The sequence below is a fragment of the Pristis pectinata genome, chromosome 17 (genome assembly GCF_009764475.1).
Source record: "Pristis pectinata isolate sPriPec2 chromosome 17, sPriPec2.1.pri, whole genome shotgun sequence".
NCBI classification, from domain to species: domain Eukaryota; kingdom Metazoa; phylum Chordata; class Chondrichthyes; order Rhinopristiformes; family Pristidae; genus Pristis; species Pristis pectinata.
In genome coordinates, this window is record NC_067421.1 from 43,340,192 (window position 1) to 43,361,168 (window position 20,977).

Sequence of the window (20,977 nt, forward strand, 5' to 3'; positions counted from 1 at the left end):
AAACTGAGCACCAAAATCATTGGTCTCTTACAATTTTTGTAGCCTGAGTAACGTTAGACTGCAATGCCTTCAAAAATGCCTCACTGCGATCTTCCACCTCAATCCTGCAATATAAACATATATTTTAGAACTATATAAAACCCTGATTATGGCAATACAATGACAAGTTAATAATGTGGTGTATACTCAGCCCCATCTACACAAATCAGTTACCAGAGACTGAAACATACCCCTGTAATGGTTAGACAAATGAACCTAAAATTACCAAAAACAGGGACTGCTAGAAATACTCAGCAGGGCAGTCACTATCTGTGAAGAGTGAGAAAAAACAAGTTAACGTCATTGACCCTTCATCAGAAAGTCAGCTTTGAAATATCAGCTGTTTTTCTCTCTCCAGAGGCAGCCTGACCTAATGAGTATTTCTAGTATTGTGCTTTCATTTTATATATCCAAAGCATTTTTTTTTATTCCTAGATAAAACTCCTTTTCCCCCCAAATTGTCCATCCAACAAAAACAAAATAGACAACTTGTCTATTCAAACCAGCAAGTATAGCCTTCAAGTGGTGGGAAGAGCACTGCCTATCGAATGTCAATGGTAGACAGCTAGATTATCTACCTTGCCCTAATTGTGTTACCTGCCACCCATCATGCAAAGTCTGGATTTGTAGAGGGCAGGATGCATCTGGAGCTATACCATTTCATCAACTGAGAAATTGCTAAATGGGCCCGGGAACCCATGTCAAGGGAAAATGATACCAGGAGTGTGAAACAGATGCCCATGACGTTGTTTTTGTGCACAAATGCCTAAGACACGCCTACCTAAGACACGCCTACCTCATTGTTTTTCCCTTCCTAATCCATCAGTATGTTTGGTGGCAGTATTTGTAATATGTTAAGCGCATTACTTAAGGAAAGTTAAATTATTTTAAAAAAGCAGAACCTACATGCAGTGTGACTGAATACTTACATTAATGGCTTCTCCATCCTAATGCCCATTGCCTTCACTACTTTCCCCAAAGTTTGGAAAAGACTCCTAGCCACATCAGCATTTCTTCGGGTAAAAACCAATATCCAATTTTCCAGGGGAATAGGATTGATCAGGCAAGAACCTCTGGTTTCTCTGGACCACTCTGCTACTTGGGGATTATAGTCAAACTGAAATGCAACAAGACTGATGTATTAGATGTGAACAATTTAACAAATATCCATGCCACTTCTCACAATGTACATCCAACATTTTTTTTTAAAACTACAAATAACATTTAGAAAAATTATCTGCATAGAATTAAAGAAGTGCAGCCAGGGAATGTGGAAAGGGCACCTTTATAGATTGCAAATGATAGTCATTGTTAATCAAACTAGTTCAGTTTCTAGTGTATATAAATGCAAGTATGTCTCTTTCCTGTTAGCAGTGTTTAGTTTCAGCGTGAAAAGAACCTTGTTTTGATAGAGGAAGTACACCAACTTTATCAAGCAGAAAAACAACTAAGAATAAAAACCTCTATTTCAAGCAAGCACCCTCCCACAAATGTTTCAGGGGGTTGGGGAGGAAAGGGGGAAGGGAAGGGAAAATAACTCCCAAGTACACCAAAGGTGGAGGACTTGAGTTGGGAAGTGAGATAGTGTAAAAAAAACTGGCAAATATAGACATGGACTAAAAATCCTTGTGCTGTAGATTTCCATAACTCTAATATAACTGTAGGCAAACAAGGCTTACAGTAAAAAAGGAACTGAGATTTAAACCAGTAGCAATTCCAAGCATCAGCAGGGAGACAGAAGTACCATTTTTATTCAAGAAAGGCCACATAATCTTGTCTCTCTAATTTACTCAATGATTCTAACTGATTGCATCTGATAATCTCTAAAACAGAAGGCTTCAAGTAATTTGGTGCAAACAATCTTCTGGAGGAACTCAGGTCAAGCAGTACCTAAACTGCTGAGTTCCTCCAGCATATTGTTTGTTGCTCTGGATTCCAGCATCTGCAGTATCTTGTGTCTTCAGGTAATTTTGATACAAGATACAACCTGAAACAGAGGTTATGCATTTGAGGAATTGAAACTAACAGAACAATGTGGGAAAACAAGTGGGATGGAGGAATAGTGGGATCCTAGAGTTTATGCCCAAGAGCCTTAAAAAGGTAACAGGACATCTAAAGGATCTGCAGAGAAACATTCCTTTATTAGCAGAGGCACAGTATACAAGAACAGAGGTTATGTTAGCACAGTATACTGAACTATTTAGACCATAAGTAATCACACCACAGGATAGGTCAGGAGGAGATTTAAAGATGTTGCCAAATAGGAAAACTGTAGCTGACGAACAACAGGATGGGAGTGTTTTGTTTTAAACAGAGGTGAGATTTAATTGGAAGTGTGTAAACCCAATTCCCTCATCAGGAGTTCAAAAAAAACAAATAGAACAGAGGCTTTTATCCTTATTTCATTGCCCTTGTTTCAATGTCATCAGTCAGGGTATTGAATACAGAAGTTGGGAGGTTATGTTGCAAATGTACAAGACATTGGTGAGGCCATCCTTGAAGTATTGTGTTCAGTTTTGGTCACCCTGTTATAGGAAGGATGTGATTAAACTGGAAAGAGTGCAAAAAATGTTTACAAGAATGTTGCCAGGACTCGAGGGACTGAGTTATAGCGAGAGGTGAGACAAGCTGAGTCTTTGTTCCTTGGAGCGTAGGAGACTGAGGTATATAAAATCACGAGGGGCATAGATAGGGTGAGTGGTCTTTTTTTCCAGGGTTGGGGAATCGAAAACTAGAGGATAGTGTTAAGACAAGAGGTGAAAGGTTTAACAAGAACCTGAGGGGCAACTTTTTAAAAAAAGACATAGCGGGTGGTAGATATATGGAACCAGCTGCCAGAGGAAGTGGTTGAGGCAGGTATATTAGATACATTCAAGTAGTATGTGGGTGACAAGAGTTTAGAAATAACATGCTGGGAAATGGGTTAGCTTGAATATACATCTTGGACAGCATGGACACTATGGGCTGAAGGGCCTTTTCCCATGTTGTACAACTCTATGACTTAGATGTGGAGTAATTGATTGGATTAGGGGGAGATGAGGAAAAATATTTTCATCAGCTGGAGGAAAAGAATCAAACTCACTGCCTGATGGAGTGGTGGAGGCAGAAATACATTTAAAATGTGCCTGTATGTCAACTGAAGAGCAATGACCTGCAAGGCTAGAAGACAGTAACAGGCTGGCTAGCTTTACCAACCAGCATGGATACAACAGGGTGAGTGGCCTCCACTATCCTGACTTAAGGATTCTATTTCTATAATCAAAGACAAGAACTAAAATGGAGAAAGATGATGTTTTTCCTTATAATCAGAGCAATTATGTAGTTAAATAGGACTGAGATCATTGTTTTCTTGTGAACAGAGCACCAAGATATGGAACCAAAGCAGAAAAACTGGTAAATTGGTTTATCATTGTCATATGTACTGAGGTACAGTGAAAAACTGTTTTGCCTGCCATCCACACAGATCATTTCATCGCAGTGTATTGAGGTAGTACAACGGAAAACAGTAACAGAATGAAGAAGTGCAGACAGACAATAAGGTGAAAGGTCATAACGAGGTAGATTATGAGGTCAAGAGTCCATTTTATCGTACTTTGTGACTGTTTAATAGTCATATCTGCGGGATAAAAGCTGTCCTTGAGCCTGGTGGTACGTGCTTTCAGACTTTTGTATCTTCTACCCAATTTTGGGGGGGTGGGGGTGGGGTGGAGAGGGTTGTGTAGCTGAGCCATGTTCTGACTGAATTGCAGAACTGGCTTAAAGAACTTAGCCTAGTTATCTTATGGTAATGCTAGCATAACTTCATTTCTGGCACCTGCCACATTCCAGCCAGCAATCCACTCCAACACAGATTACCTGCCAATAATATATTTCCACTTTTATTCTACCATCTGCTAACTGCAAGTTATATTGTGCATTGCTAGACAGTGGCTGGAAACATTTCATTGTCACTGATGTCACATGTTTATAAGCCTTCTGAAGGTATTCAGAGACTAAATGCCCACAAATTTCAAAGTGGAATCAAATTAGCACCAAGATAGATTCACAAGTCATTTGATTGATGATAGATTCCTTGTTTGCATTTGATTTCAATATCACTTGTAGCCACTCATTACCAGTTTTAAAATGTCTTCAAATTTCAAATGCTTAAACAGGACCAAGGAGTTGATACCCCATCGTACATTTCCACATTACCATTTTTCCACCTTGCTGGATCTTCTCTGAAGGCATAACTCGTCCAGAGAGTGAGTGCAATTTGGAATCAAACTGGAAACCCCAATCTGACAGTTCTTTCTGTACATTATCATCCCTGTTTTTTTTAAAGAAACAAAAATAGTTAAAACCTTACTGCAACAATTTTCAGCTTACAGCCTTATTTTCTACATTTGCTGCATTCAAAATTACAGAAATAAATAAAACTAAAAGTTTCCAAACATCAGATTTCATCTAACAGCACAAATTCTTCACACCACATGCAAGCATTGTGATCCACTTTTCCATTCCAATTCTAGCACTGGCCTGAGCCAATGAGAGGAAAATGGAAATCTTGGTAGAACTGCACAACCCTTTCCAAACCTGAAGCAAGTGCTCATCTACCAGTCTATGTGACCCTGAAGCACAGAAGGCAATTTAAACTATGAAATTAAAGTTTCACTATTATTTACCACAGAATCTAGAAACTTCAATACTTCTGAAAGGCAAGGATATTCCCAACTGTCATTTAATTCAAGAACATACTTTTGGATGTGGTCCATGAAACGCCACAATTGCTGCTCTCTGTGTTCTGGTGTTAATCTTGTATGTGCAGACAGGTCCTTCATAACGTTGAAATCTGAACGCATTTTATTTGTCACACCTATAAATTAAACAAATTCTCCAGCTTGGCCAACAAAAGATAAAAATCAAAACTTCTGCATTTGATAAGTTCAAACACCAAAAGCACAGGGTAAAATCAGTTTAATTTTTTTTTGCTGAAACATTCTTAGATTCTATTTTGCTTTAGAAACCAGACACCATGAGACAGATATGCTAAATTTCATTGAAATATCTACAAGTTCAAATAATGCTGCTGTTTTTAAGTCCCAATTGAAAAGTAATCTAGCTCCAGGTGAAGGACAAATAATCCCATCACATTCTAGTAGTTGACTGTGACACTGAGAAATTTAGACATTGATTATTGTTAGCCAGCCTCTATGAGCTGTTTCTATGGCCAGCTAGCTGGCCTAGTTAAACTTCTGGTCAATGTTGATGGATTTTTTCTATTTGTTCATATTTTGAGATCTAGGTATCACTGGCAAGGTCAACACATTCCTAATTGCCCTCATAGGCAAGGAACCTGGCATGGAATTACTGAAGGTCAGGAAGAGATGGTTGCACTTATTCTCATCTGGGATGTTCACAACCCGATATTTATTTGGAACTAAAGTTGCTTGCCACCTCACCTCAAGCAGGCATCTATTGTAAGCCAGCAAAGATTGCTTCAAAAATCAGACTTGAGCCAACTCCAAAATTATCCCATAAACCCTTATGATTACAGTCACCAATGAAGCAGATGCCAGAGCTATAAACTCTGCACCCTAGACAATTACTTCATAAGGAAGGAGTTTCAACCATCTTTCTAGACTCCAGAAATACTTTGTTGGTTGTAAAGAACCTTGAGTTGCCCCGAGGTTGTGAAAGGACAGTAGGTATGAAATTGCACCCAAATTAGAAAAAAACTCACCTACAACATCCACACCCTATTAACCTCTAGAAGTCCATTAACACATCTACTGCTGTTTTGGTTAATGACAATTAGTCGTTTGGATATTGACTATCCACATTGCTCTCTAGAAGGCTTTGGAGAGCTTCTTTCTGGAAAACATGCAATCCCTCAGGTGAAACTACTCCCAGTATTGCTAGGTAGGAGCTTCAGGGTTTAGGCCCAATGACAATAAGGTAACAGTAATACATTTCGAAGGCAGAATGACATGCAGAGAACCTACAGATGGTATTGTTCCATGGTACACTCATTCCCTTCTAGATGGCAAGAGGTTGTGGGTTTGGAAAGTGATCACAGAAAGCAGCTTTCAAGTCTGGTAGTTCCAATAAGCTCTAGGGGCAAATGGTTCTAAGGGAAACAAAGGGCTGTAGATGCTGGAATCTAGATGAAAAACACAATGATGCTAGAGGAACACAGGCCAGGCAGTATCCGTGGAGAAAAGCACGGGGGTCAATGTTTTGGTCAGAACCCTTCTTCAGGACTTGTTTTGTTCTAACAAAATCTGAATATCATTGGTGAGATGCCACACAATTCTACTATTGGTAATTCTTTCTATCAATTTACTAGGCCAGTGTTAGTAATCAGTCAATCTGGTTAACTGTATCCTGCTTTTGCAGGCAAGACATGTTTGTTTACACATTATCTAGTAGATATAGTTATGATACCAGCACTGAACAGTTTAGCCAAAAGGTTGATTTGGGGCAGAGGTCTTCAGCACCATTGAGGATCCATCACTCAGGTTACATAACAGTAAGGGAATAGTTTTAGTTAGATGAAGTAAAGTTGTTACAATTCTCTTGCAAATATGCCACATGCTGCAGAATAAAAGTTTGTTCCTAGTTATCAGAGTAGATAATACTGCAATGCCCCAAATCATGTCAGAACTTCAGTACAGATTTAAGTTTTAATGAACAGCTCTTGGAAACAGCTTCCTTCAACACAGCATCATGTGATTGCAAATCAGCATAATAAAGTTCGATATTTATCAGCAGCATAGACAAAGTTAAAAATACATCAAGTTCTAGCCAATTTAGAAGTTTTTAAAACTTTCATAATACATTATTACATGCTGCTGCAATGAATGTACTTTTTAAAAATTCAAACTACCTGTAAGATAACATAGTTCCGGAATGAGGCAGATGGGTCCCATAATAGTACCACCAGGCCCTTGCCTTCTGGGCTGACTAATGAGCACTGGCTGATTCACATCAATGATGTCCATACTGTATTGCTGTAAAAATGCAAATAACTCATTTTCCTGTGCAATATTTCCTTAAAAACAATTTAAGTTTATATTTTCATTGATCATTTAGTTAAATAAAGTACCACCTTTTTGTAGTAATCAATATAGCTGATTTGAGTTCCATCTGCCTTTTTAAATGTGCTTCGGGGATTTTGAACCCAATCAATGTCGTCAATTCGATAAGTCTTGTTATTGTACCTAGAAGTTACCAAAATGAATGGGGAAATGGTAAACAGAAAGAGGCAGAATTGTAAGACCCAGAACTCCTTCACTTCATGCAGTGCCCATTTGTGTCAATGACCTCTAATTACACCCTCTTTTTACTAACAAAGGAAAATGACAAACCAATTTTTAAACTTTCAAAGACGTCGCCCTGGTTTAATTCCTACAGCTCTGCCTTCAATACTACAACTCCAAGCAAACTCGTCACCATACTCTGAGACCTGGGACTCAGCACCTCCCTCTGCAACTGGATCCTTGACTAACCAACAGACCACAATCAGTGAGGATAGGCAGCACACCTCTGCCACGATTATCCTCAACACTGGTGCCCCACAAGGCTGTGTCCTCAGCCCTCAACTCTACTCCCTATACACACATGACTGCGTGGCCAGATTCTGCTCCAATTCCATCTACATTCTTGCAGATGATACCACCATAGTGGGCCATATCTCAAATAACGATGAGTCGGAGTACAGGAGGGAGATAAGAGAGCTTACTGATATGGTGTCATGTCAACAACCTTTCCCTCAATGTCAGCAAAACAAGTGGGACGGTGTACATGCTCCTGTCTATGTCAACTATGTTGAAGTTGAGAAGGTTGAGAGCTTCAAGTTCCTAGGAGTGAACATCACTAGTAGCTCGTCCTGGTCCAACCATGTAGACGCTATGGCCAAGAAAGCTTACCAGCGCCTCTACTTCCTCAGGAAGTTATACTAGCCGGAAAATGCCCGACCTCGTCTGATCTCAGAAGCTAAGCAGGCTCAGGCCTGGTTAGTACTTGGATAGGCAGGCACAGTAGTGTAGCAGTTAGTATAACACTATTACAGCACCAGCGACCTGGGTTCAATTCCAGTCAGTTTGTGAGGAGTTTGTACATTCTGTGTCTGCATGGGTTTCCTCCGGGTGCTCCGGTTTCCTCCCACATTACAAAGACATACAGGTTAGAAAGTTGTGGGCATGATATGTTGCCCTCAGAAATGTGGCGACACTTGCGGGCTGCCCCCAGAACACTCTATGCAAAAGATGCATTTCACTGTGTGTTTCGATGTACATGTGACTAATAAAGATATCTTGTATAAATTTTGCATGTCCCCTTTGACCGTCAATCTTTAATTGATGCACAATAGAAAGCATCTTATCTGGATGCATCACAGCTTGGTATGGCAACTGCTCTACCTGTGACTGCAAGAAACTGCAGAGGGTTGTGGACACAGCTCAGCACGTCACAGAAACCAGCCTCTCCTTCATGGACTGTCTACACTTCTCGCTGCCTTGGTAAAGTAGCCAACATAATCAAAAACCCCTCCCATCCCAGACATTCCCTCTTCTCCCCCTTCCCGTTGGGCAGAAGATACAAAGGCCTGAAAGCACGTACCACTAGGCTCAAGGACAGCTTCTATCCTGCAGTTACAAGAACAGTCCTCTAGTACGGTAAGATGGACTCCTGACCTCTCAATCTACCTCATTATGACTTTGCACCTTATTGTCTGCCTGCACTGCACTTTCTCTGTAGCTGTTACACTTTATTCTGTATTCTGTTATTGCTTGACCCTGTACTACCCCAATGCACTGTGTAATGAACTGATCTGTATGAATGGTATGCAAGACAAGTTTTTCTACTGTACCTTGGTGACAATGATAAACCAATACCGGCCATGGTCTCATTCGCAAACTCTTCCAATCTTAACGCTCCTTCAGAGTTCTTCAGACTGTCCTCTTATTCATTACCCACTTGCTAAATCAAGTTCTACAATACCCTGCACAAACTTCACCCTTTTTGACTTCAAATAAGCTTTTGATCCTTCCTTGTCTTCACTTTAAGGAAGATACAAACAAAAATTGCGGGGATTTATAATTGCACAAACATATCCTCAGCTGGACAGTTTTAAAAATAGTTTTGTTTTCAGGATTAGGTAATGCCAGCAAGAGTTACATCAACTAATTGTGACCAACTGCCAAGATAATGATGTTAGCGTATTTGAACCACCATTATTCTTCTACAGTAGTATTTGACAAGGAACTTCAGAACATTGATGTAGTAACAATGAAATAACCACACTAGGATGATGTGCAGCAAGGGAGAGGAATTCAAAAGGTGGCCAAGTTCACAGGAAATTAATGCTCTTTTCTTTTTCAGTACTTGGAACAAGTCAGGGACACCATCAACTTGAGTATTTAACCTTCTAATAATGATTAACCCACGTGAAATGCCCCCATCAGTTAAGCTGCATTTTGCACATAGAATTAAGATTGCCAACCACCATCGAACTGCCTCAGTAACACAGAGATGTGTAAAAAAAGATTAAAGATTAATGTAGGTCCCTTATAGTCAGAAACAAGGTAATTGGTACAGCAATTAAATGTTTTGATTCTGGCTTACCTTCGGGTTGACGAGGGAACATTTGTAGTACTGCTGTGGAGGATTTAGACTAGTTTTGGTGTGGGGACCCAAGGGTAACAGAAGGGAAAAAAGCCACACTGGAAATAGAAAAATAAGGGTGCAGTTGAAGACAGATTTGGGAAGGCAAAAAAGAGGAAAAGACAATAATGCAAGGTAATGATAGGGGTAACAGTAATCAGAGAGCGTTAGGAGTGGGCAGAGCATACAAGCACAGGAATGTACCAGCAAAGAGTCAGAGCAAGGACACTTCTAAAGGTTTTAAAAAAACAGTTCAGGTCAGTGAAAATGGAAAAACTAAACTTGGTTTGCTATACACATATTCAAATGTGCAGATTATGGTAAATAAAGTTGGGGAACTTCATGCACAGAAAGCTGCAAGGGAAATGTGAAGTGCTATTATTACAGGAATTTGGCTCAAAAAAGGGCAGAACTGGACATGATGTAATCCTGGATGTGAAGTGTTCACTAAAGATGGGAAGAGAGGAAGGAGAATCTTTTAAAGACAGTATTACAGTGCAGGAGAGTGAATGTCATAGAGGTGGGTGGGGGCAAATTTGTTTGATTAGAGGGGACATATTGCTGAGTGCATTCTACACGTGGGAGACAGTAAATATGCAAAGAACTTGCAGGGAATGGCCAAGGCTATGGAAGAGTTATAAATGCAGGATTTACTCCAATGTAAACTGTTAAGGGCCAAGGTGGATAATTTATAAAACATGTCCAGGACAAATTTTATGAGCAGAATGATTTTGGTCTAATGAGGAATGAAGCATTGGAAGACAGTGAATGTTATACCACTGTTTAAAAAAGATGTAGGCAAAAGGCAGGTAACTATAGGCCAGTTAGCTTAACGTCTGTAGTTGGGAAAATGCTCAAAGCTATCATTAAGGAAGAATTAGCAAGACACCTGGATAGAACTGATTTCATCAGGCAGATACAGCAGAGATTCAGGAAGGGCAAGTCCTGTTTGAAAAACTTACTGAAGTTCTTTGAGGATATAATGAGCACAGCGGAGAGAAGGGAACAGATGGATGTTGTATACTTGGATTTCCAGAAGGCATTCAATAAGATGCTGCACAAGAGGATGCATGGAGTTGAGGCTAAGTTATTACCATGGATAGAGGATTGCTTAACCAATAGGAGGCAGAGAGTTGGGATAAATGGGTGTTTCTCTGGTTGGCAATCAGTGGTGAGAGGGGTGCCGCAGGGGTCGGTGCTGGACCCGCAACTGTTCATGATAAACGTTATTGATTTGGAAGAGGGGACCAAGTGTAGTGTATCTAAGTTTGCTGATGACACTAAATTGAGTGGGAAAAACAAATTGAGCAGAGGATGCAGAGAGTCTGCAGAAAGATATAGATAGGTTAAGTGAATGGGCAAGGATCTGGCAGATGGAGTGCAATGTTGGTAAATGTGAGGTCATCCACTTTGGAAGGAAAAATAGAAGATCAGGTTATTATTTAAATAGTGAAAGATCGCAGCATGCTGTTGTGCAGAGAGACTTGGGAGTGCTTGTGCATGAATCACAAAAGGTTAGTTTGTAGGTGCAACAGGTTATCAAGGCGGCAAATGGAATGTTTGCCTTCATTGCTAGACGGATTGAATTTAAGAGCAGGGAGATTATGCTGCAACAGTACAGGGTACTGGTGAGGCAGCACCTGGAGTACTGCATGCAGTTCTGCTCTCCTTACTTGAGGAAGGATATACTGGATTTGCAGGTGGTGCAGGAGGTTCACCAGGTTGATTCCAGAGATGAGGGGGTTAGCCTATGAGGAGAGATTGAGTCGCCTAGGACTATACTTGCTGGAATTCAGAAGAATGAGAGGGGATCTTACAGAAACCTATAAAATTATTAAAAGGGATAGATAAGATAGAGGCAGGAAGGCTGTTTTCACTAGCGGACATAGCCTCAAGATTTGGGGGAATAGATTTAGGATGGAGACTAGGAGAAACTGCTTTTCACAGAGAGTAGTGAATCTGTGGAATTCTCTGCTCAGGGAAGCAGTAGAGGCTACCTCATTAAATATATTTAAGACACAGTAAATATTCTTGCATTGTAGGGGAATTGATAGTAATGGGGAAAAGGCAGGTAGGTGGATCAGAGTCCACGGCCAGATCAGCCATGATCTTAATGAATGCTGGAGCAGGCTCGACGGGCCAGATGGCCTCCTCCTGCTCCTATTTCTTATGTTCTATTGCTGAATCTTCTTCTGCAGAATAAGCTGTGTCAAGGAGATAGTGGTCATATCATAGGCTTTATTTTAGCTATAGTAAAGCAGCAGCTATTTACAGTAAAAATAATTGGAGTAAGGCCAACTTCAATGAGCGACTGTATCTGGGCAACATAAATTAGAACCAAAAGTTAACAAGCAAAGCTGCAGCAGAAGAATGCCTTTAAGGAAGATATTGTTCAGGTACAGTTGACTCTGTCAGAAGGGGCAAAGGAAGAACAAGATAGTCCAGGGCTCAACAAAACACTGGAAGATAAAGCAAATAAAAAGCTGCATACAACATTAAGTTGTAAACACCAGCAAGAACCAGGCTGATTACAAAAGAATCAGAGGGAAGGCAAAAATTAAAATCAGAGGCAAAGGGGGTAGGAGAAAAGATTAGCTGCCAACGTAAGTGGGAACCCAAGCGTTTCATAAGCCTGTAAAGAGTACAGGGTAGTAGGTGGAAAAACGTAGCCCATCAACGGCAAAAAACGTGAACTTGCACATGGATGCCGAGGGCACTGTTAAGGTACTACTTTGATTCTTTCTCCTCCACAAGGAAGAGGATACTTCCAAAATTATAGTTGAGGAAGAGATAGTTGAGACACGATACACTAAAAATGAAAGCACAGATGTATTAGAAAGTTGGCTGAACTTAAGGTAGGTAAGTCACCAGCACGAGATATGATGCACCCTAGGATTTTAAGGGAAGTATGGGAGGAAATCACAGGGACACTGACCATAATCTTTCAATACTCTGTGGATACAGGGGTGGTGCCAGAGAAAAGGAAATGTTATTCCCTTGTTCAAAAAGGATGGATGAACCCAGCAGGCACGTTTAACCTAATGGTGCAAAAGATTTTAGTAACAGTAATCTGGGATAAGATTAATAGATACCTTAGAAGAAAACAAATTAAGGCAGCTTGCATGGATTTGTTGAAGGCAAGTCATGTTTAACCAATTTGACAGAATTTTTGTAAGGATAATGCAGTCAACATCGTGTACATGGACATCCAGAGAGTTTGAGAACTGACATCAGCAAAGTTGAAGCATATGGGACACTGACAGCATGGATACAAAGTTGGTTAAGTAAAAGAGGGATGTGGTGAATGCCTTCAGGACATGGGCATTCCCCAGGGATCAGAGCTAGAAATCATTGTTTTTTTTAATGACAAGCCATGATTTCTAAATTTGCAATTACAGAATTCTTGCCAATATTGTGAAATATAAAGAAGATAGTGATAGATTGCAGCAGGATAAACAAGGTGGTAAGACAGGCAGATGACACTGGATGTGCAGAATGTAAGGGTTTGGCAGGAAAAATGAGGAAAGGCAGTATCGCAGTCCATCACGCAAACCAGCCTCCCCTCCAATGACTGCCTATACTTCCTGCTGTCTCAGGAAACCAGACAACATAATCAAGGACCCCTCCCACCCCAGTCATTCTCTCTTCTCCTCCCTTTCCCATCAGGCAGAAGATACAAAGGCTTGAGAACATGGGGAGTTTAGGGAGAAGAGGCGAAGGCAAGTCTCCAGTAAGTTTGTCTTTCTTTGCTTTGGTGTTCCCTTTAGTGCAGAGTAGTGAGAATGGCTCCAGGGTCAATGGTGCGTTCAGCTTGTGAGATGTGGGAGTTCTGGGAGATATCTAATCTCCCTGATAACTACATCTGCACGAAGTGCATCCAGCTGCAGCTCCTTGCAGACTGTTAGGGAACTGGAGCTGCAGCTGGATGACCTTCAGCTCCTACGGGATACCGAGGAGTACACAGACAAGAGCTACAGGGATGCAGTCACTCCGCAGCTGTAGGAGGCAGGTAGCTGGGCGACTGTCAGGAGAATAGGCAGGTAGTGCAGAGTACCCCTGTGGCTGTTCCCCTCAATAACAGGTGTACTGCTTTGGATACTGTTGACAGGGGGACAGCCCACCAGGAGAAAGCAGCAGTGCCCAGGTCTCTGGCGCTGAGCCTGGTTGCGTGGTACAGAAGGGAAGTGGGGGGAGAAGAGGAGAGCGGTAGTGATAGGGTATTCCATAGTAAGGGGGGGCAGATAGGAGATCTGTGGACGTGAAAGAGACTCCCAGGTGGCATGTTGCCTCCCTGATGCCAGGGTCAGGGACATCTCAGATCGGGTCCACAGCATTCTGAAGGGGGAGGGTGAACAGCCAGAGGTTGTGATACATATTGGTACTAATGACATAGGTAGGAAAAGAGATGAGGTCCTGAAGAGGGAATATAGGGAGTTAGGTAGGAAGCTGAAAAGCAGGACCTCAAGGATAGTAATCTCTGGATTGCTACCTGTGCCATGCGCCAGTGAGGGTAAGAATAGGATGATCTGGCAGATGAATGCATGGCTGAGAAATTGGTGCAGGAGGCAGGGTTTCAGATTTATTGATCATTGGGATCTCTTCTGGGGAAGGTACGACCTGTACAAAAGGGACGGGTTACACCTGAACTGGAGGGAGACCAATATTCTTGCGGGCAGGTTTGCTAGAACTGTTGGGGAGGGTTTAAACTAGTTTGGCAGGAGGATGGGAACCATTGTGATAGGTCAGAGCTTGGTTTATTTAGTGTACAAGTAGATGCAGAGTGTAGAAAGACTGTGAGGAAGGATAGGCAGTTGAAGGGGCAAAATTGCAGTCAGTTGGATGGGCTGAAGTGTGGCTACTTTAATGCAAGAAGTATCAGGAACAAGGCTGATGAAGCATGGGTAAATTTGTGGAACTATGATGTGGTGGCCATTACAGAGACTTGGCTGTCACAAGGGCAGGAATGGCTGCCGGATATTCCGGGGTTTAGATGTTTCAAGAGGGACAGGGGCAGAGGTAAAAGAGGTGGGGGAGTGGCTTTGCTGATCAGGGACAGTGTCACGACTGTAGAAAGGGAGGATGTCCTGGAGGAACCGTCCACTGAGTCTGTGGGTGGAAGTCAGAAACAGGAAGGGAGCAATCACTCTATTGGGAGTATTCTACAGAACCCCCCCCCCCTCCCCCCAATACCAGCAGAGACGCTGAGGAGCAGATCAGGAGGCAGATTTTGGAGAGGTGCAAAAATAACAGGGTTGTTGTCATGAGTGATTTCAACTTCCCTAATATTGACTGGCACCTCCTTAGTGCAAAGGGGATAGATGGGACAGAGTTTGTTCGTGTGTACAGGAAGATAAGATCTTATCTTACAGGCCGACTAGAGGAGAGGCCATACTGGACCTGGTATTGGGCAATGAGCCTGATCAGGTTTCAGATCTCTCGGTGGGAGAGCATTTTGGGATAGTGACCATAACTCCTTGACCTTTACCATGGCCTTGGTGAGGGATAGGAGCAGACGATATGGGAAAGTATTTAACTGGGGGAGGAGGAATTATGATGCTATTACGCAGGAACTTGGGAGCGTAAATTGGAAACAGATGTTCCTGGGGAAGTGCACAGTGGAAATGTGGAGATTGTTTAAGGAATATTTGCATTGGGCTCTGGATAGGTTTGTCCCATCGAGGAAGGGTAAGGATGGTAGAGTGAAGGAACCATGGTTGACGCGAGGTGTAGAATATCTTGTCAAGAAGAAGAGAGAAGCTCACCTGAAGTTTAGAAAGCATGGATCAGACAGGGCTCTGGAGTTACAAGGTAGCCAGCAGGGAGTTTAAGAATGGACTTAGAGCTAGAAGGGGGCATAAGAGGTCCTTGGCGAGTAGGATCATATGTGAAGGATCATACACATGTGAAGAAGAGGATGACTAGAGTGAGGGCAGGACTGATCAGGGATAAAAGAGGAAACAGGTGCCTGGAGTCAGAAGAGGTAGGGGAGGTTCTTATGAATACTTTGCTTCAGTATTCACCAGTGAGAGAGACCTTGACGTTTGTGAGGATGGCGTACGACAGACTGATATGCTAGGGCATGTAGACGTGAGTAAAGAGGATGTGCTGGAACTTTTGAAAAACAGTAGGATAGATAAGTCATTGGGGCTGGATGGGATATATCCAAGGTTATTACGGGACACGAGGGAAGAGAATGCTGCGCCTTTGGCGATGATCTTTGCGTCCTCACTGGCCACAGGAGTAGTGCCAGATGATTGGAGGGTGGCAAATGTTGTTCCTTTGTTCAAGAAAGGGAGTAGGGATAACCCTGGGAATTATAGACCAGTGAGTCTTACTTCAGTGGTGGGCAAATTACTGGAGAAGATTTTGAGAGACAGGATTTATGGGCATTTGGAGAAGCATAGGCTGATTAGGGACAGTCAGCATGGCTTTGTGAGGGCAGGTCATGCCTTACTAGCCTGATTGTTACATCCTCAAAATAATTCAAAGCACTTTGATGAAGGTCGAGTAGTGGATGTTGTGTACATGGATTTTAGTAAGTCATTTGGTAAGGTTCCTCATGGAAGGCTTATTCAGAAAGTCAAGAGGCATGGGACCCAGGGAAACTTGGCTGTGTGGATTCAGAATCGGCTCGCCCATAGAAGATGAACTCGATCTCTCAATCTACCCTGTCATGGCCCTTGCACTTCGTCCAACTGCACTTTCCCCATATAAGTAACACTATATTTTGCAATCTGTCATTTTTCCTTTTGTACTACCTCAGTGTACTTGTGTATGGAATGATGTCTGGACAGCATGCAAGCAAAAGCTTTTCACTGTATCTCAGTACATGTGACAATACAAACCAATTAAAATTATAAAGGATACTGTTCTAAGAGGGGTACAGGAGGGGAGGGAGCTGGGGGAAATGGTGCACAGATCATTGAAAACAGTAGGCAGGTTGAGAAAATGATTAATAAGGCAGAGATGATTCCGGGGCTTAATCAAGAGGTATAGAACATAAAAAAGGGAAGTCATTCCAAGCCTTTATAAACACTGGTCCAGCCTCAACTGGAGCAATGTGTTATTTTTGGTCAAAGAATTCTTGGTGTGAAAGAATTATAAGACGGTTCCTTTGATGAGAGATGACAGTTACAAGGATAGATGAGAGGCTGAGACAGCTTTCACTTCAAAGAAAACTGAGGGGAGATTTGATAGCATAACAAAATGAGGAAGAGCCTGGACAGAGTGGATAGCAGGAAGCTGTTCTCTTCGTCAGGACTAAGGGTCACAGCTATAAAGGGAGAGGGACATGAAGAAAATCTTGTATTTAGAATATGGATTTCACTGTCTGCAGATGTGGAGGGCATAGGTTTCATCAAGGTCAGGAGGAAATTGGATTGAATACAATAAAAGAGAAAAAAATTGCAATGCAATGTCAAACACAACCAATGGGTGGAACTAGAGAGCTGACACAGACATGGACCAAATGGTTTCCTTCTGTGGTGTAGCAATTCTATAGTTTAGATTATTTAATCTCATGTCAGCAGTGGGGAAAATGCTAAAATCTACAAGAACATAATGACAAGAAACTTAGAAAATATCAATGGGATGAGATAACATCACCATGGATTCCTGAGGGCAGGGTAGAATTGTATTTAACATAGAACATCACAGCACAGTACAGGCTTTGGCCCACGATGTTGTGCTGACATTTTATCCTGCTCGAAGATCAATCTAACCCTTCCCTCCCATATACCCCTCCATTTTTCTATCATCCATGCACATATCTAAGGGTCTCTTAAATGTCCCTAATGTATTTGCCTCTACCAGCAGCCCTGACAGCACATTCCATGAACTCACCACTCTGTAAAAAAAAACTTACTTCTGACATCCCCCTCCCCTGTACTTTCCTCCAATCACCTTAAAATAATGCCCCCTTGTGTTAGCCATTTCCACCTTGGGAAAGTCTCTGGCTGTCCAATCGATCTATGCCTCTTATCATTTTGTACACCTCTATCAAGTCACCTCTCATCCTCCTTTGTTCCAAAGAGAAAAGCCCTAGCTCACTCAACCTATCCTCATAAGACACATTCTCCAATCCAGGCAGCATCCTGGTAAATATCCTCTGCACCCTCTCTAAAGCTTCCACATCCTTCCTATAATGAGGCGACCAGAACTGAACACAATATTCTAAGTGTGGTCTAACCAGGGTTTTATAGAGATGCAACATTACCTCATGGCTCTTGAACTCAGTCCCCCAACTAATGTAGGCCAACATGCCATATGCCTTCTTAATAACCCTATCAACTTGTGCAGCAACTTTGATGGATCTATGGACTTGGACCTCTGTTCCTGCACACTGCTAAGAATCCTGCCATTAACTCTGTACTCTGCCTTCAAATTTGACCTTCCAAAGTGAATCACTTCACACTTTTCCCAGTTGAACATCTGCCACTTCTCAGCCCAGCTTTGCACCCCATCATGTCCCATTGTAACCCTCAACAACCTTCTACACTATCCACAACACCTCCAACCTTTGTGTCATCAGCAAACTTACTAACCCACCCACCCTTCCACCTCCTCATCCAAGTCATTTATAAAAATCAAAAAGCAGGGGTCCCAGAACAGATCGCTGCGGAACACTGCTGGTCACCAATTTCCACGCAGAATATGCTCCATCTACAACCACCCTCTGCTTATGGGCAAGCCAATTCTGAATCCCCACAGCCAAGTTTCCCTGGATCCCATGCCTCCCTAACCTTCTGAATGAGCCCATCATGGGGAACCTTATCAAATGCCTTACTAAAGTCCACATGCATCACATCCACTGCTCTACCCTCAATGTGTTTCCAAATTCCTACCTAACAGCATCATAATTCCCCCTCCCCTAGTTAAATATTTTCCCATATTGTCTGCTCCTATCCCTTTCCAAGGCTTAGGACTTGCTTATCTTAATATTTCTCAATATACACATTCTTGATATCAAAATGCCCTAGAATATTGACACACCGCTCCCTAATCTCACCAACATCTATGCCTTTCTTGGTGAATGCTGATGCAAAGTAATCATATAGGACTTTTCCCACTTCTTCCATGCATAAATACCCTCATTGTCTTTGAGTAGACATGCCTTTCCCTAGCTACCTTCTAATGTAGATATAAAATGCCTTGGGATTCTCCTTAATCCTACTTGTCAGTACATTTAGCCCTTTAATTTCTTGTTTAAGTTCTTTCCTGCTTCCTTTATATTCCTCAAGGAACTTAGCTGATTACATTTGCTTGATTTTTCTTTGACTAAATTTACAATGTCTCCTGTCATTCCCGAGCCTTGCCATTCTTCTTTCATCTTCACAGGAACACGTTGGCCCTGAACTCTAACAGCTAGCATTTAAAAGACTCCCACATCAGATGTGGATTTGCCCTCAAACAGCTTCTCCCAATCTACACTTCCCCCCCGTTCCTGCCTAACACTGGTATAATTAGCCTTCCTCTAATTTAGTACTTTCACCTGAGGACCAGTTTTATCCTTATCCATAACTATATTAAAATTTGCGGAATTATGATCACTGCTCCTAATGTCCTCCTTCACTGAAACTTTGATCACTTGGCTAGGATCATTTCCCAGTGCAAGATTTAGTATGGCCCTTTCCCTAGTTGGACTGTCGGGAGATCCACTCCCTAGTGAAGGAGAGGACAGCTGCACACAAATCTGGTGATCATGATCTGTACAAGAAATCGAGATATGACCTTTGGAAAGCTATTAGGGATGCCAAGAGACAAAACCAACTCAAAATAGAGTCCCTGACCAGCCGCCAGTTATGGCAGGGCTTACATGCCATAACAGGCTACAAGACGAAGTCGGGCTGCATAGCTAACAACAGTGCATCCATTCTGTCTGAACTTAACGCATTCTATGCGCGTTTTGAACAAAAGGGAAGTGGATTGTCACCATCTACCCTGACAGCCACCAACGCAGCTGAACCTGTGATCACAGTGGAGGACGTAAGATCAGTCTTCCGGAGAGTGAACACGAGGAAAGCACCTGGCCCAGATGGTGTCCCTGGCCACGTGCTCAGATCTTGTGCTGATCAGCTGGCAGAAGTATTTGCTGACATATTTAACCTCTCCCTGCTTCAAGCTCAGGTTCCCACCTGTTTTAAGAAGACCACCATCATCCCAGTACCGAAGAAAAGCAAGGTAACATGCCTCAATGACTACTGACCAGTGGCTCTGACATCCATCACCATGAAGTGCTTTGAGAGGTTGGTCATGGCACACATCAACTCTAGCCTACCAGACAACCTGGACCCATTGCAAATTGCCTATCACCGAAACAGGTCTACAGCGGATGCCATGTCCCTGGCCCTACACTCAGCTCTGGAGCATCTGGACAGTAAAGACACCTACATTAGACTATTGTTTATTGACTACAGCTCTGCCTTCAATACAATAATCCCAAGCAAGCTTGTCACCAGACTCCGAGACCTAGGACTCAACACCTCCCTCTGTAACTGGATCCTTGATTTTCTAACAAACAGACCACAATCAGTGAGGATAGGCAGCAATACCTCCGGCACGATTATTCTCAACACTGGTGCCCCACAAGGCTGTGTCCTCAGCCCTCTACTCTACTCCCTATACACTCATGACTGTGTGGCCAGATTCTGCTCTAACTCATCTACAAGTTTGCAGATAATACCACCGTTGTAGGCCGTATCTCAAACAGCGATGAGTTGGGAGTACAGGAAGGAGATAGAGAGCTTAGTGGAATGGTGTCATGACAACAACCTTGCCCTCAATGTCAACAAAAGAGCTGGTTATTGACTTCAGGAAAGGGGGCAGTGTACAGGCACCTGTCTACATCAATGGTGCTGAGGTCAAGAGGATTGACAGCTTCAAGTTCCTGGGAGTGAACATCACCAACAGCCTGTCCTGGTCAAATCACATATATGCCACGGCCAAGAAAGCTCACCAGTGCCTCTACTTCTTCAGGAGGCTAGAGAAATTTGGTTTGTCCCCTTTGACTCTCACCAACTTTTATTGATGCACCATAGAAAGCATCCTACCTGGATGCATCACGGCTTGGTACAGCAACTGCTCCACCCAGGACCGCAAGAAGCTGCAGAGAGTTGTGGACACAGTCCAGCGCATTACAGACACCAGCCTCCTCTCCTTGGACTCTGTCTTTACCTCTTGTTGTCTTGGTGTAGCAGCCAGCATAATCAAAGACCCCACACACCCAGGACATTCTCTCTTCTCTCCCGTCGGGTAGAAGATACAGGAGCCTGAGGGCATGTACCACCAGACTTAA

At 42.5% G+C, this 20,977-nt stretch overlaps 1 protein-coding gene across 1 annotated transcript in view; it reads right to left on the reverse strand.

The window, feature by feature from the left end:
* Window positions 1-20,977, reverse strand: part of piwil1 (piwi-like RNA-mediated gene silencing 1) — a 61,548-nt gene that overhangs the window by 15,181 nt on the left and 25,390 nt on the right. The window contains exons 9-14 of the mRNA XM_052031900.1: window positions 7,130-7,241; window positions 6,908-7,031; window positions 4,777-4,894; window positions 4,234-4,348; window positions 969-1,156; window positions 32-104 (exon numbers count right to left, since the gene is read on the reverse strand). Coding sequence (XP_051887860.1) covers window positions 32-104; window positions 969-1,156; window positions 4,234-4,348; window positions 4,777-4,894; window positions 6,908-7,031; window positions 7,130-7,241 — 730 coding nt within the window. The remainder of the gene's footprint in view (window positions 1-31; window positions 105-968; window positions 1,157-4,233; window positions 4,349-4,776; window positions 4,895-6,907; window positions 7,032-7,129; window positions 7,242-20,977) is intronic.